Below are 14,435 nucleotides of genomic sequence, written 5' to 3' on the forward strand. Positions count from 1 at the left end.
AGGGGTTAATACAGACACACTGGACACTACAGTACATTAACACTGCACTGAAAGAGAGAGGGGTTAATACAGACACACTGGACACTACAGTACATTAACACTGCACTGAAAGAGAGAGGGGTTAATACAGACACACTAGACACTACAGTCCATTAACACTGCACTGAAAGAGAGAGGGGTTAATACAGACACACTGGACACTACAGTACATTAACACTGCACTGAGAGAGAGGGGTTAATACAGACACACTGGACACTACAGTACATTAACACTGCATTGAAAGAGAGAGGGGTTAATACAGACACACTAGACACTACAGTCCATTAACACTGCACTGAGAGAGAGGGGTTAATACAGACACACTGGACACTACAGTACATTAACACTGCACTGAAAGAGAGAGGGGTTAATACAGACACACTGGACACTACAGTACATTAACACTGCACTGAGAGAGGGGGGTTAATACAGACACACTGGACACTACAGTCCATTAACACTGCACTGAGAGAGAGGGGTTAATACAGACACACTGGACACTACAGTCCATTAACACTGCACTGAAAGAGAGAGGGGTTAATACAGACACACTGGACACTACAGTACATTAACACTGCACTGAGAGAGAGGGGTTAATACAGACACACTGGACACTACAGTCCATTAACACTGCACTGAAAGAGAGAGGGGTTAATACAGACACACTGGACACTACAGTCCATTAACACTGCACTGAGAGAGAGGGGTTAATACAGACACACTGGACACTACAGTACATTAACACTGCACTGAAAGAGAGAGGGGTTAATACAGACACACTGGACACTACAGTACATTAACACTGCACTGAGAGAGAGGGGTTAATACAGACACACTGGACACTACAGTCCATTAACACTGCACTGAGAAAGAGGGGTTAATACAGACACACTGGACACTACAGTCCATTAACACTGCACTGAAAGAGAGAGGGGTTAATACAGACACACTGGACACTACAGTCCATTAACACTGCACTGAGAGAGAGGGGTTAATACAGACACACTGGACACTACAGTACATTAACACTGCACTGAAAGAGAGGAGTTCATACAGACACACTGGACATCAACACAGAGAGTCAGGTGTCTTACCCTGGTACAATGTCAGGCGGGATGGGAAGGGGTTTGGTGAATCCTTCTCTCCCAACCAACCAGTATGTGTACTCAACACCTTTGCCCTGCAGGAACACAGGCCCAGTACCTCAGATCCAGTTTACCAAATGTCTGCCAGTCACACGCTCACACCACCACAGATGACTACACTTCCTATTCCAATGTGCTCTTTATTATGGATACTACAGTGAGCCCTGAGGAAAGAGATGGCTGAGGCTGCGATCAGGATACCGATCGGTATTGATTGACCGCAGTGCCTGGTACCTTGAGTTCGGTCTTGCCCCTGACCTCCAGCCTGTACCCCATCTCCAGACTCTGCAGGATGCTGACGGTGCTCTGGTTCACATGGATTCTGTAAGCTGAGGAAGAGAGAACACAGCTGTGTCCGAGGCTGCAGGCACACAGGTGCAGAAACCTGCCCTGGGCACATACAGTGGAGGCCGCTGCTAGCAACTTGTTGCTTCAACTTCCACGCAACACCAGGCAATGTTCAATGCACAAGGGCTGTTGCTACAAACAGAGTTAGCCTCTCAAGAATACTACTATCATTATTATTTTTGAATAATAATAATAGTTATTACATTAATAGGAATTCATTATTAGTAACTATTAAATATAAGTTAATATAAATTATGAAATTCACATTAAATTAGATGTTATACAATTTATATAACTAATAATACAGGTGGCACAGTGCAGCAGTGGTGATCATTGTGCTTCACAGTGCTGGGGCACTGGGTTGTCTGTATGGAGTTTGCATGTTCTCCCTGAGTTTGCATGGGTTTCCTCCCACAGTCCAGAGGCATACTGGTAGGGTAATTGGCTATTCGGAAATGTGGCCCTGCTGTGAGTGTGTGTGTTTGTGTCTGTGAAGCTGTGCTGCGATTAACTGGTGTCCCGTCCAGGGTGTACCCTGCCTTGTGCCTGTTGCTTGCTGGGATAGGCTCCGGCACTCTCATGACCCTGAAGTGGATAAAGCGTTAGTACATAGATGATAATGTCACTGTTGTAAAAGTTTACTAAGTGCTATTGATTTGGCAATACTATAATTCAACAGAACCCTTGAATCGGGCTCCTTGAATTGCCTGAATTGAAATTTCAGAGAGGGGTAGAGGGAGTGAGAGAGAGAGTGGCAGAGATGCAGGACAAGGAGAGGATGGGGAGAAAGACAGGGTGAGACGGGTGGACAGAGAGATCAGGGCTGGTGAGCCAGAGGATGAGGTAGTAATCTGTGCAGATTGTTGGCTAATTCAGATGAGAGAATTAGAGGATTAGATTGATTCTCAGAGCTGTAAATCTCTCTGAGCCGACCTCATCCACACAACTGCAATTCTGCTGTTCCCCTCCCTGTATTAACCCCTCTCTCTCAGTGCAGTGTTAATGTACTGTAGTGTCCAGTGTGTCTGTATTAACCCCTCTCTCTCAGTGCAGTGTTAATGTACTGTAGTGTCCAGTGTGTCTGTATTAACCCCTCTCTCTCAGTGCAGTGTTAATGTACTGTAGTGTCCAGTGTGTCTGTATTAACCCCTCTCTCTCAGTGCAGTGTTAATGTACTGTAGTGTCCAGTGTGTCTGTATTAACCCCTCTCTCTCAGTGCAGTGTTAATGTACTGTAGTGTCCAGTGTGTCTGTATTAACCCCTCTCTCAGTGCAGTGTTAATGTACTGTAGTGTCCAGTGTGTCTGTATTAACCCCTCTCTCTCAGTGCAGTGTTAATGTACTGTAGTGTCCAGTGTGTCTATATTAACCCCTCTCTCTCAGTGCAGTGTTAATGTACTGTAGTGTCCAGTGTGTCTGTATTAACCCCTCTCTAAGTGCAGTGTTAATGTACTGTCTAGTTTGTCTATATTAACTCCTTTCTCTTTGTTATGGAAACCCTACGTATGAGCCCTGTGGCAATGACGTCTTTGACTGGTGTTTTGTAATTGTATTCTAAGCTCTGTCTCTGATGATAAAGGACTTTTAAGTGGTTAAATAAATCAGGCTGCTGTAATCAAAGCTGGTCTGTTTCCAACTGGATTAGTCTGGCCTCACCCCAGTCCACACGCGTCACTCTCCACTCCCAGCTTCCGGGATAAGAGATTGCTGAACCATCTCTTTCCATCTGCCTTCCTCTTCTCTTTGTTTCACCCCACTATCTCTCTGTCCTTGTCTTTCTCTCTTGCCCTCCTGTGGCCCCGCCCACCTCTACATCTCCTGCCCTCCTCTCTCCTGTGGCCCCGCCCACCTCTACATCTCCTGCCCCCTCTCTCCTGTGGCCCCGCCCACCTCTTCACCCTTTATCATGTGGCCCCGCCCAACTCTTCACCCCCTGCCCTCCTCTCCCTCCTGTAGACCCACCCTGCTGCTGCCCCAGGCCCAGGATGCAGAGTAGGAGCTGGGCAGGTGATCTCATGGCAGTGCTGTGAGCAGTGCAGTGGGATACTGCTCTGTTGTTGTTTGTACTCACGCAGCCCCGTCGACTCCATGCGGGAGGCGGTGTTGACTGTGTCTCCAAACAGGCAGTATCTGGGCATGGTGAGGCCAACCACCCCGGCCACACAGGGACCTGCATAGGCACACACAGACAGACATGCACAGACACGCACACACAGTCACGCGCAGACATACAGACATGCACAGATAGACACACAGACACGCACACACAGACACGTGCAGACATACAGACATGCACAGATAGACACACAGACACAGACACGCGCAGACATACAGACATGCACAGATAGACACAGACAGACAGGCACACACATACACGCGCAGACAGACAGACATGCACAGATAGACACACAGACATGCACACACAGACACGTGCAGACATACAGACATGCACAGATAGACACACAGACACGCACACACAGACACGTGCAGACATACAGACATGCACAGATAGACACACAGACACAGACACGCGCAGACATACAGACATGCACAGATAGACACAGACAGACAGGCACACACAGACACGCGCAGACAGACAGACATGCACAGATAGACACACAGACATGCACACACAGACACGTGCAGACATACAGACATGCACAGATAGACACACAGACACAGACACGCGCAGACATACAGACATGCACAGATAGACACAGACAGACAGGCACACACAGACACGCGCAGACAGACAGACATTCACAGATAGACACGCGCAGACAGACAGACATTCACAGATAGACACGCGCAGACAGACAGACATTCACAGATAGACACACACAGACAGGCACACACAGACACACGCAGACATACAGACATGCACAGATAGACACACACACACAGACACGTGCAGACATACAGACATGCACAGATAGACACACACAGACAGGCACACACAGACACACGCAGACATACAGACATGCACAGATAGACACACACACACAGACACGCGCAGACATACAGACATGCACAGATAGACACAGACAGACAGGCACACACAGACACGCGCAGACATACAGACATGCACAGATAGACACAGACAGACAGGCTCACACAGACACGCGCAGACATACAGACATGCACAGATAGACACAGACAGACAGACAGACACGTGCAGACATACAGACATGCACACACACAGACACAGGCACACACAGAGACAGAAAGACAGATACACACTGATTAAAGATCAAAGGCTTTTTTGTAGCTCATCGCTCCTGGGGCTACATGTGTATTCGTTTGAACTCTCCAGCCTTGATCTGATCTTTACAACACAGTAACACCTGCAGCCCGCTGCTGATGCAGTCAAAGGGAATACAGGAATCAAGATGGGAGCTGCTACACTGACGCCTTTGAGTGATTCCTGCAAAATTCCGATATCCGTATGGAATCTCCTGGACTCGGGGAAAAAGAAGTACAATCCAACTGTGTTAGACTTGTGTGATGTCTTTCAAGACACTGGCAAAACAATTCTTGCGAGACTGCTTCTGCCAGAGACTGGAAATGGGATTAAAGTCTGGGAACAGGGAATATTTAGTGAACTACTGCTGTGTGTTGTGTTTCAGGGTATCTGGCCACAGCTCGGTGATTCTGTGTCAGGGTGAGTGGAGTGGGTGCCCAGGCCACTCAGGAGCGCCCCCTGTCTGGAGCAGGAGCGCGCGTGCTCACCGGAGTGCAGGCCTATCCGGATCTTGACCTTGACGTCCGGCATGTGTCTCATCCGGAAGGCCCCAATGCAGTGCAGGATGTCCAGGGACATGTTGGAGATCTCGGCCGCGTGGCGGTTCCCGTTGCGGTTGGGCACACCTGACGCCACCATGTAGGCGTCGCCGATGGTCTCCACCTGTCCACCGCACACACACACACTGTGACTGTGCTGAAGATCACATGAAGCTACTCCCTCTCTCCCACCTCTCCTAAACTCCTCCACTCCTTAACCCAAACACTCCTACCCTCTCTCTAACTCTCCACACACTTCCAGGCTGTGGTCACTGAGCCTGTCCTCTCTGGACAGCCAGGTCAGTCTGTGTCCAGAGTCTGTGCCCAGGCTGTGGTCACTGAGCCTGTCCTCTCTGGACAGCCAGGTCTGCCTATGTCTAGTGTCTATGTGTTCACTGCGCCTGTAGTCTCTGGACAGTCAAGTCTCCCTGTGTCCACTGTCTATGTCCAGGGTGTGGTCTCTGAGCCTGTACCTCATGTGGTCTGTTTGTCCGTGCTGTCTCTCGCCCTGGTCAGACACTCGGTCAGTGTGTACTGTCACTCAGAGCTCGGCCCCACCTGTCCCTCTCTCTGCCTCACCTTGTACACATCGTGGGAGCCGATGATGGCGTCGAACAGCGTATAGAGGTCATTGAGCAGGTCGACCACCTCGATGGGCTCGCTGAGCGCGGAGATAGTGGTGAACCCCACGATGTCGCTGAAGTACAGTGTGACCTCGTTGAAGTACTCTGGCTCCACTGGGGTACCGGTCTTCAGAGCATTGGCAACTGAACTGAGAGAGAGGAGAGAGGGAGGCTGATGAGACATGAAGAGAGAGCAGAGTACACATCCTCCATAGAGAGAGAGGAGAGAGAGGAGAGAGAGGAGAGGGGAGAGGGAGAGAAGAGGGAGGAGAGAGGAGAGAGAGGAGAGGAGAGAGGGAGGTGAGAGAGGAGAGAGAGGAGAGAGGGAGACTGATGTGACATGAAGAGAGAGCAGAGGGGAGAGGAGAGAGAGGAGAGGGAAGTGAGAGAGGAGAGGGAGGACAGGGAGGAGAGGGGAGAGGGAGGAGAGAGAGGAGATGGAGGAGAGGGGAGAGGAGAGAGGAGAGGGGAGAGGGAGGTGAGAGGAGAGAGAGGAGAGAGGGAGACTGATGTGACATGAAGAGAAAGCAGAGGGGAAAGGAGAGAGAGGAGAGGGAGGTGAGAGAGGAGAGAGAGGAGAGGAAGGTGAGAGAGGAGAGAGAGGAGAGAGAGGAGAGGGAGGTGAGAGAGGAGAGGGAGGAGAGGGGAGAGGGAGGTGAGAGAGGAGAGAGAGGAGATGGAGGAGAGGGGAGAGGAGAGAGGAGAGGGGAGAGGGAGGTGAGAGAGGAGAGAGATGGGATGGGGGAAGGAGGACAGACAGAAAGTAAGACATGACAATGCACTCAGACTGGCAGACGCACTCAGACTGGCAGACAGACAGAGTCTCTCACACAGACAGACGGGCAGTCTCTCAGACAGACAGACAGACCGACAGTCTCTTACACAGATAGTCTCTCAGACCGGCAGACAGACAGACAGTCAGACAGACAGACAGGCAGTCTCTCAGACAGACAGACAGTCTCTCAGACAGACAGACGGGCAGTCTCTCAGACAGATAGTCTCTCACACAGACAGACAGACAGACAGACAGACAGACAGCGTGACTCACGGGGGGAGCATCTGTGTGAGCAGGCGGTCGGTCTTCTGCTTCTCCACCTCCAGCTCCTCGGTCCTCTCGCGGATCAGGTCCTCCAGGTTGCTGCTGTACTGCTCCAGCATGCGCAGCATCGAGTCGATGATGTTGGTCTTCTTGCCCTTGTTGATGTTCTTGAACTGCGGGGGGTCAGAGAGGTCTCAGACTGGAGGGGTCTTCTGAGTCAATTCAATTCAATTCAATTCAAGGTGCTTTATTAGCATGACCGATGGGTACAATCAGTGTTGCCAAAGCAAATAAAAATAATAAGAGTCTCTCACTGGCCCTCGGATCCCCAGAACCTCACTCCAGCGTTCCTGCTTCAGTAGCAAAGCTGGGCTGCCAGCCGTGAGCCCTGGGGTACCCCAGGGAACCCCAAGCTCTCATCTATCCTGAAGGGCAGCCGGTCACATCGGGGTCTGACCTCACCTCACTTCTGGGCTGTGGATCTCCCACCTCCAAACCTCCCCTAGTGTTCCCATAACCCTGAAATTCCCTAACCCAGAGGGCAAAGACACACTGAGAAACTGATGAGCCTGCCTGAAAATGAGTGAATGAGGATTTGTTCAGTCCTACCTCTGTAACTGCTGACTGACGTACTGCAGGCAGAGGGACAGACAGGCAGGCAGGGGGACAGAGGGACAGGCAGGCAGACGGGTAGATCTACAGATGGACAGACAGGCAGGCAGACGGACAGACAGGCAGATGGACAGACAGACAGGCAGGCAGGCAGAGGAACAGATGGACAGACAGACAGGCAGAGGGGTAGATTGACAGACGGACAGACAGACAGGCAGACAGATAGGGACAGATAGGCAGGCAGATGCACAGACAGGCAGGCGTATGGACAGGCAGGCAGACAGATGGACAGACTGGCAGACAGACGCACAGACAGGCAGGCGGATGGACAGACAGGCAGACAGATGGACAGACAGGCAGACAGATGCACAGACAGGCAGACAGATGGACAGACAGGCAGACAGATGCACAGACAGGCAGGCGGATGGACAGACAGGCAGACAGATGGACAGACTGGCAGACAGATGGACAGACAGGCAGGCAGATGGACAGACAGGCAGACGGATGGACAGATGGACAGACAGGCAGGCGGATGGACAGGTAGACACGCAGGCAGACAGATGGACAGACAGGCGGGCGGACGGACAGGGAGACTCCTGACCTGGTCGAAGATCTGCTCGAAGTTGGGCCGCCTCTCGGGCTGCTCGCTCCAGCACTGCTTCATGATCTGAATACACTCCATCGGCGCCTGGTCCACCGACACCGAGGGCCGGCACAGAGGGGGGGGCCTGCGCACCTTCTTAATGATCTCTGAGCACACAGACCGGCAGGCCGGAGAGAGACAGGCACGCAGGCGGGGGGAGAGTCAGACACACAGAGAGATAGACAGGCACAGAGATACAGAGTCAGACAGACAGACACACAGAGAGACAGACAGGCACAGAGATACAGAGTCAGACAGACACAGACACACAGAGAGACAGACAGGCACAGAGATACAGAGTCAGACAGACACAGACACACAGAGAGACAGACAGGCACAGAGATACAGAGTCAGACAGACACAGACACACAGAGAGACAGACAGGCACAGAGATAAAGAGTCAGACAGACACAGACACACAGAGAGACAGACAGGCACAGAGATACAGAGTCAGACAGACACAGACACACAGAGAGACAGACAGGCACAGAGATACAGAGTCAGACAGACACAGACACACAGAGAGACAGACAGGCACAGAGATAAAGAGTCAGACAGACACAGACACACAGAGAGACAGACAGGCACAGAGATACAGAGTCAGACAGACACAGACACACAGAGAGACAGACAGGCACAGAGATACAGAGTCAGACAGACACAGACACACAGAGAGACAGACAGGCACAGAGATACAGAGTCAGACAGACACAGACACACAGAGAGACAGACAGGCACAAAGATACAGAGTCAGAGCCGACACACAGACAGACAGAGAGACAGACAGGCACAGGATAAAGAGTCAGAAAGACACAGACAGTCAGAGCAGACAGAAACACAGTCAGAGCAGACAAACACAGACAGTCAGAGAGGCAGACAGGCAGGGGGACAGACAGGCGGGCTCACCCTCCGAGGGCATGTCCAGCATGCAGTAGGGGGTGCTGCGGCAGATGACCTCTTGCATGATGATGGAGAAGCTGTAGACGTCACCCCGAAACGTGCCCTTCCGCTCCAGACTGGAGTCCCTGAGCAGCTCCGGGGCAGTCCAGAACAGGTCTGTGTGGACAGAGGAGACAGGAGAGAGGGAGAGGAGGGGAGTGGGGCAGAGAGGAGACAGGAGACAGGAGAGAGGGAGTGGAGGGGAGTGGGGCAGAGAGGAGACAGGAGACAGGAGAGAGGGAGTGGGAGTGGAGCAGAGAGAGGAGACAGGAGAGAGGGAGTGAGAGTGGAGCAGATAGAGGAGACAGGAGAGAGGGAGTGGGAGTGGAGCAGAGAGAGGAGACAGGAGAGAGGGAGTGGGAGTGGAGCAAAGAGAGGAGACAAGAGAGAGGGAGTGGGAGTGGAGCAGAGAGAGGAGACAGGAGAGGGGGAGTGGGAGTGGAGCAGAGAGAGGAGACAGGAGAGAGGGAGTGGGAGTGGAGCAGAGAGAGGAGACAGGAGAGAGGGAGTGGGAGTGGAGCAGAGAGAGGAGACAGGAGAGAGGGAGGAAGAGGAGTGGGAGTGGGGCAGACAGACAATGGGAGAGGAGGAGATGATGGATACAGTGAGTGAGAGAGGAGAGGTGAGGGAGAGGGCAGCCTGTATACTGTGGGTTAAAGGGCAACTTATAACTATTATAACAGAATGCTCTGTGGCTTTTTTAAGTATATCTTTATCCATCTGTAAATGTTCATTTAAATTCACACTTGCACATATACTGTCCCATCCCTTAAAAACGTTCTTTCACAACGGAGACGGTCTCTGAAGGCCTTGACCAATCCGAATCTCCCGGTCACGTCAAGACAGCTAAACTCCGAATCCTGATTGGCCTGCTAGCTGGGGAACTGGTCAGGGGGGGAAGACGTGGGACCCCGCTCACCCTCCGGCCTGCCCTCCATGTGTGGCATCTTCTGCGTGTCCAGGATCTCGTTGTAGCTGTAGTCGGTGACCTTCAGGACGAAGCGGCCGTCCACCACGCAGTTCCGCGACTTCAGGCGGCCGTGGACGACGTCGCGGTGGTGCAGGTATTTCATCGCCTGCATCGAGAGGTGGGGGGGTGGGGTGGTGAGTTGCTCTGCGGGGGAACAATTCATGGTGCCCCACCCGGGATAGTGGGACCGCTCAGACTGGTATAGGGCGGAGACTCTACAGGTGCAGCGGGACACCAGGGGGAACACCTGTCATGGACAAGCACTGTGGACACCGCAGAGTGCTGCTATATCCAGGGCCCACCAGAGGGCGCTGCCTTCACTGTGGACACCACAGAGCGCTGCTATATCCAGGGCCCACCAGAGGGCGCTACCATCACTGTGGACACCACAGAGCGCTGCTATATCCAGGGCCCACCAGAGGGCGCTGCCATCACTGTGGACACCGCAGAGCGCTGCTATATCCAGGGCCCACCAGAGGGCGCTGCCATCACTGTGGACACCGCAGAGCGCTGCTATATCCAGGGCCCACCAGAGGGCGCTGCCATCACTGTGGACACCGCAGCGCGCTGCTATATCCAGGGCCCACCAGAGGGCGCTGCCATCACTGTGGACACCGCAGAGCGCTGCTATATCCAGGGCCCACCAGAGGGCGCTGCCATCACTGTGGACACCGCAGCGCGCTGCTATATCCAGGGCCCACCAGAGGGCGCTGCCTTCACTGTGGACACCACAGAGCGCTGTTATCACCAGGGCCCACCAGAGGGCGCTGCCATCACTGTGGACACCACAGAGTGCTGCTATCACCAAGACACACCAGAGGGCGCTACCATCACTGTGGACACCACAGAGCGCTGCTATCACCAGGGCCCACCAGAGGGCGCTGCCATCACTGTGGACACCACAGAGCGCTGCTATCACCAAGACACACCAGAGGGCGCTGCCATCACTGTGGACACCACAGAGCGCTGCTATCACCAAGACACACCAGAGGGCGCTGCCATCACTGTGGACACCACAGAGCGCTGCTATCACCAAGACACACCAGAGGGCGCTACCATCACTGTGGACACCACAGAGCGCTGCTATCACCAGGGCCCACCAGAGGGCGTTGCCTTCAATGTGGACACCGCAGTGTGACAGGAAAGTGAGGACTGTGCACACCCTCCTTTGACACCCTCTACAGATCATTCACCCAGTTGCCCTTGGCCAGTCAAAGAGCCGGCGCTGTGGTACAAAGGACAAGGGCATCGTGGCTGACCCAAACCTTCACCACTCTGGCGATGCTCGACTTGCTGTGATCTGCTACCCAGGAAACCCCAGCAGCTGTCCAGTCGCTGTCCTGTCTCTTGTCCTTGAACCCGGCCATGAGTGGTCACCTTGATAAGGTCCAGCAGCAGGGAGGACTTGAACATCCAGTCGAGCTTCATGTCGGTGTTGTGGATGAGGTCCTCCAGGCTGCCGCGCGAGCAGTGCTCCGTCACGACGGCGAACACGCCGCAGTCGTGGAAGAAGCCCAGGAACAGGTTCAGGTTCTCATGACGAAGATCTCTCAGCTGTCACGGGAGAACATAATCACAGCCATCACTCTCACCACAATCACAGCCGTCACTCTCACCACAATCACAGTCGTCGCTCTCACCACAGTCACAGCCATCTCTCTCACCACAGTCACAGCCATCACTCTCACCACAGTCACAGCCATTTCTCTCACCAAAATCACAGCCATCTCTCTCACCACAGTCACAGTCGTCACTCTCACCACAATCACAGTCGTCGCTCTCACCACAGTCACAGCCATCTCTCTCACCACAGTCACAGCCATCACTCTCACCACAGTCACAGCCATTTCTCTCACCAAAATCACAGCCATCACTCTCACCACAGTCACAGCCATCACTCTCACCACAGTCACAGCCGTCTCTCTCACCACAGTCACAGCCATCACTCTCACCACAGTCACAGCCGTCACTCTCACCACAATCACAGCCGTCTCTATCACCACAGTCACAGCCATCACTCTCACCACAGTCACAGCCATCTCTCTCACCACAATCACAGCCATCACTCTCACCACAGTCACAGCCATCACTCTCACCACAGTCACAGCCATCTCTCTCACCACAGTCACAGTCATCACTCTCACCACAGTCACAGCCGTCACTCTCACCACAATCACAGCCGTCTCTATCACCACAGTCACAGCCGTCACTCTCACCACAATCACAGCCGTCTCTCTCACCACAGTCACAGCCGTCTCTCTCACCACAATCACAGTCGTCGCTCTCACCACAATCACAGCCGTCTCTATCACCACAGTCACAGCCATCACTCTCACCACAGTCACAGCCATCTCTCTCACCACAATCACAGCCATCACTCTCACCACAGTCACAGCCATCACTCTCACCACAGTCACAGCCATCTCTCTCACCACAATCACAGCCATCTCTCTCACCACAATCACAGCCGTCACTCTCACCACAATCACAGCCGTCGCTCTCACCACAGTCACAGCCGTCGCTCTCACCAGTCACAGCCATCACTCTCACCACAGTCACAGCCGTCTCTATCACCACAGTCACAGCCGTCTCTCTCACCACAATCACAGTCGTCGCTCTCACCACAGTCACAGCCGTCGCTCTCACCACAGTCACAGCCGTCGCTCTCACCACAGTCACAGCCGTCGCTCTCACCACAGTCACAGCCATCACAGCCGTCTCTCTCACCACAGTCACCGCTGTCGCTCTCACCACAATCACAGCCGTCTCTCTCACCACAATCACAGCCGTCACTCTCACCACAATCACAGCCGTCTCTCTCACCACAATCACAGCCGTCACTCTCACCACAATCACAGCCGTCACTCTCACCACAATCACAGCCGTCTCTCTCACCACAATCACAGCCGTCTCTCTCACCACAATCACAGCCGTCTCTCTCACCACAGTCACAGCCGTCTCTCTCACCACAGTCACAGCCGTCGCTCTCACCACAGTCACAGTCATCACTCTCACCACAGTCACAGCCATCACTCTCACCACAATCACAGCCATCACTCTCACCACAATCACAGCCGTCTCTCTCACCACAGTCACAGCCGTCTCTCTCACCACAGTCACAGCCGTCTCTCTCACCACAGTCACCGCTGTCGCTCTCACCACAATCACAGCCATCACTCTCACCACAATCACAGCCGTCTCTCTCACCACAATCACAGCCGTCGCTCTCACCACAATCACAGCCGTCGCTCTCACCACAGTCACAGCCGTCTCTCTCACCACAGTCACAGCCGTCACTCTCACCACAATCACAGCCGTCTCTCTCACCACAGTCACAGCCCTCACTCTCACCACAATCACAGCCGTCTCTCTCACCACAGTCACAGCCACCACTCTCACCACAGTCACAGCCGTCACTCTCACCACAATCACAGCCGTCTCTCTCACCACAGTCACAGCCGTCTCTCTCACCACAGTCACAGCCATCACTCTCACCACAGTCACAGTCGTCGCTCTCACCACAGTCACAGCCGTCACTCTCACCACAGTCACAGCCGTCTCTCTCACCACAGTCACAGTCGTCGCTCTCACCACAATCACAGTCATCTCTCTCACCACAGTCACAGCCGTCGCTCTCACCACAGTCACAGCCATCACTCTCACCACAGTCACAGCCGTCACTCTCACCACAGTCACAGCCGTCGCTCTCACCACAATCACAGCCATCACTCTCACCACAGTCACAGCCATCACTCTCACCACAATCACAGCCATCTCTCTCACCACAATCACAGTCATCACTCTCACCACAGTCACAGCCATCACTCTCACCACAATCACAGCCGTCTCTCTCACCACAGTCACAGCCGTCACTCTCACCACAGTCACAGCCGTCTCTCTCACCACAGTCACAGCCGTCACTCTCACCACAATCACAGCCATCTCTCTCACCACAGTCACAGCCGTCTCTCTCACCACAGTCACAGCCGTCACTCTCACCACAATCACAGCCATCACTCTCACCACAGTCACAGCCGTCTCTCTCACCACAATCACAGCCGTCGCTCTCACCACAATCACAGCCGTCTCTCTCACCACAGTCACAGCCGTCTCTCTCACCACAATCACAGCCGTCTCTCTCACCACAGTCACAGCCATCTCTCTCACCACAGTCACAGCCGTCTCTCTCACCACAATCACAGTCATCACTCTCACCACAGTCACAGCCATCACTCTCACCACAATCACAGCCGTCTCTCTCACCACAGTCACAGCCATCACTCTCACCACAATCACA

The 14,435-nt window shown here is 53.4% G+C and overlaps 1 protein-coding gene across 1 annotated transcript in view; it reads right to left on the reverse strand.

The window, feature by feature from the left end:
- Positions 1 to 14,435, reverse strand: part of gucy2d (guanylate cyclase 2D, retinal) — a 30,305-nt gene that overhangs the window by 5,276 nt on the left and 10,594 nt on the right. The window contains exons 8-17 of the mRNA XM_088628311.1: positions 11,516 to 11,692; positions 10,088 to 10,244; positions 9,136 to 9,285; positions 8,188 to 8,336; positions 6,984 to 7,147; positions 5,892 to 6,084; positions 5,262 to 5,436; positions 3,604 to 3,702; positions 1,420 to 1,514; positions 1,135 to 1,220 (exon numbers count right to left, since the gene is read on the reverse strand). Of these exons, the coding sequence (XP_088484437.1) occupies positions 1,135 to 1,220; positions 1,420 to 1,514; positions 3,604 to 3,702; positions 5,262 to 5,436; positions 5,892 to 6,084; positions 6,984 to 7,147; positions 8,188 to 8,336; positions 9,136 to 9,285; positions 10,088 to 10,244; positions 11,516 to 11,692 (1,445 nt within the window). The remainder of the gene's footprint in view (positions 1 to 1,134; positions 1,221 to 1,419; positions 1,515 to 3,603; positions 3,703 to 5,261; positions 5,437 to 5,891; positions 6,085 to 6,983; positions 7,148 to 8,187; positions 8,337 to 9,135; positions 9,286 to 10,087; positions 10,245 to 11,515; positions 11,693 to 14,435) is intronic.

This window comes from Lepisosteus platostomus, chromosome 4, assembly GCF_059453375.1.
Source record: "Lepisosteus platostomus isolate fLepPlt1 chromosome 4, fLepPlt1.hap1, whole genome shotgun sequence".
NCBI lineage: Eukaryota > Metazoa > Chordata > Actinopteri > Semionotiformes > Lepisosteidae > Lepisosteus > Lepisosteus platostomus.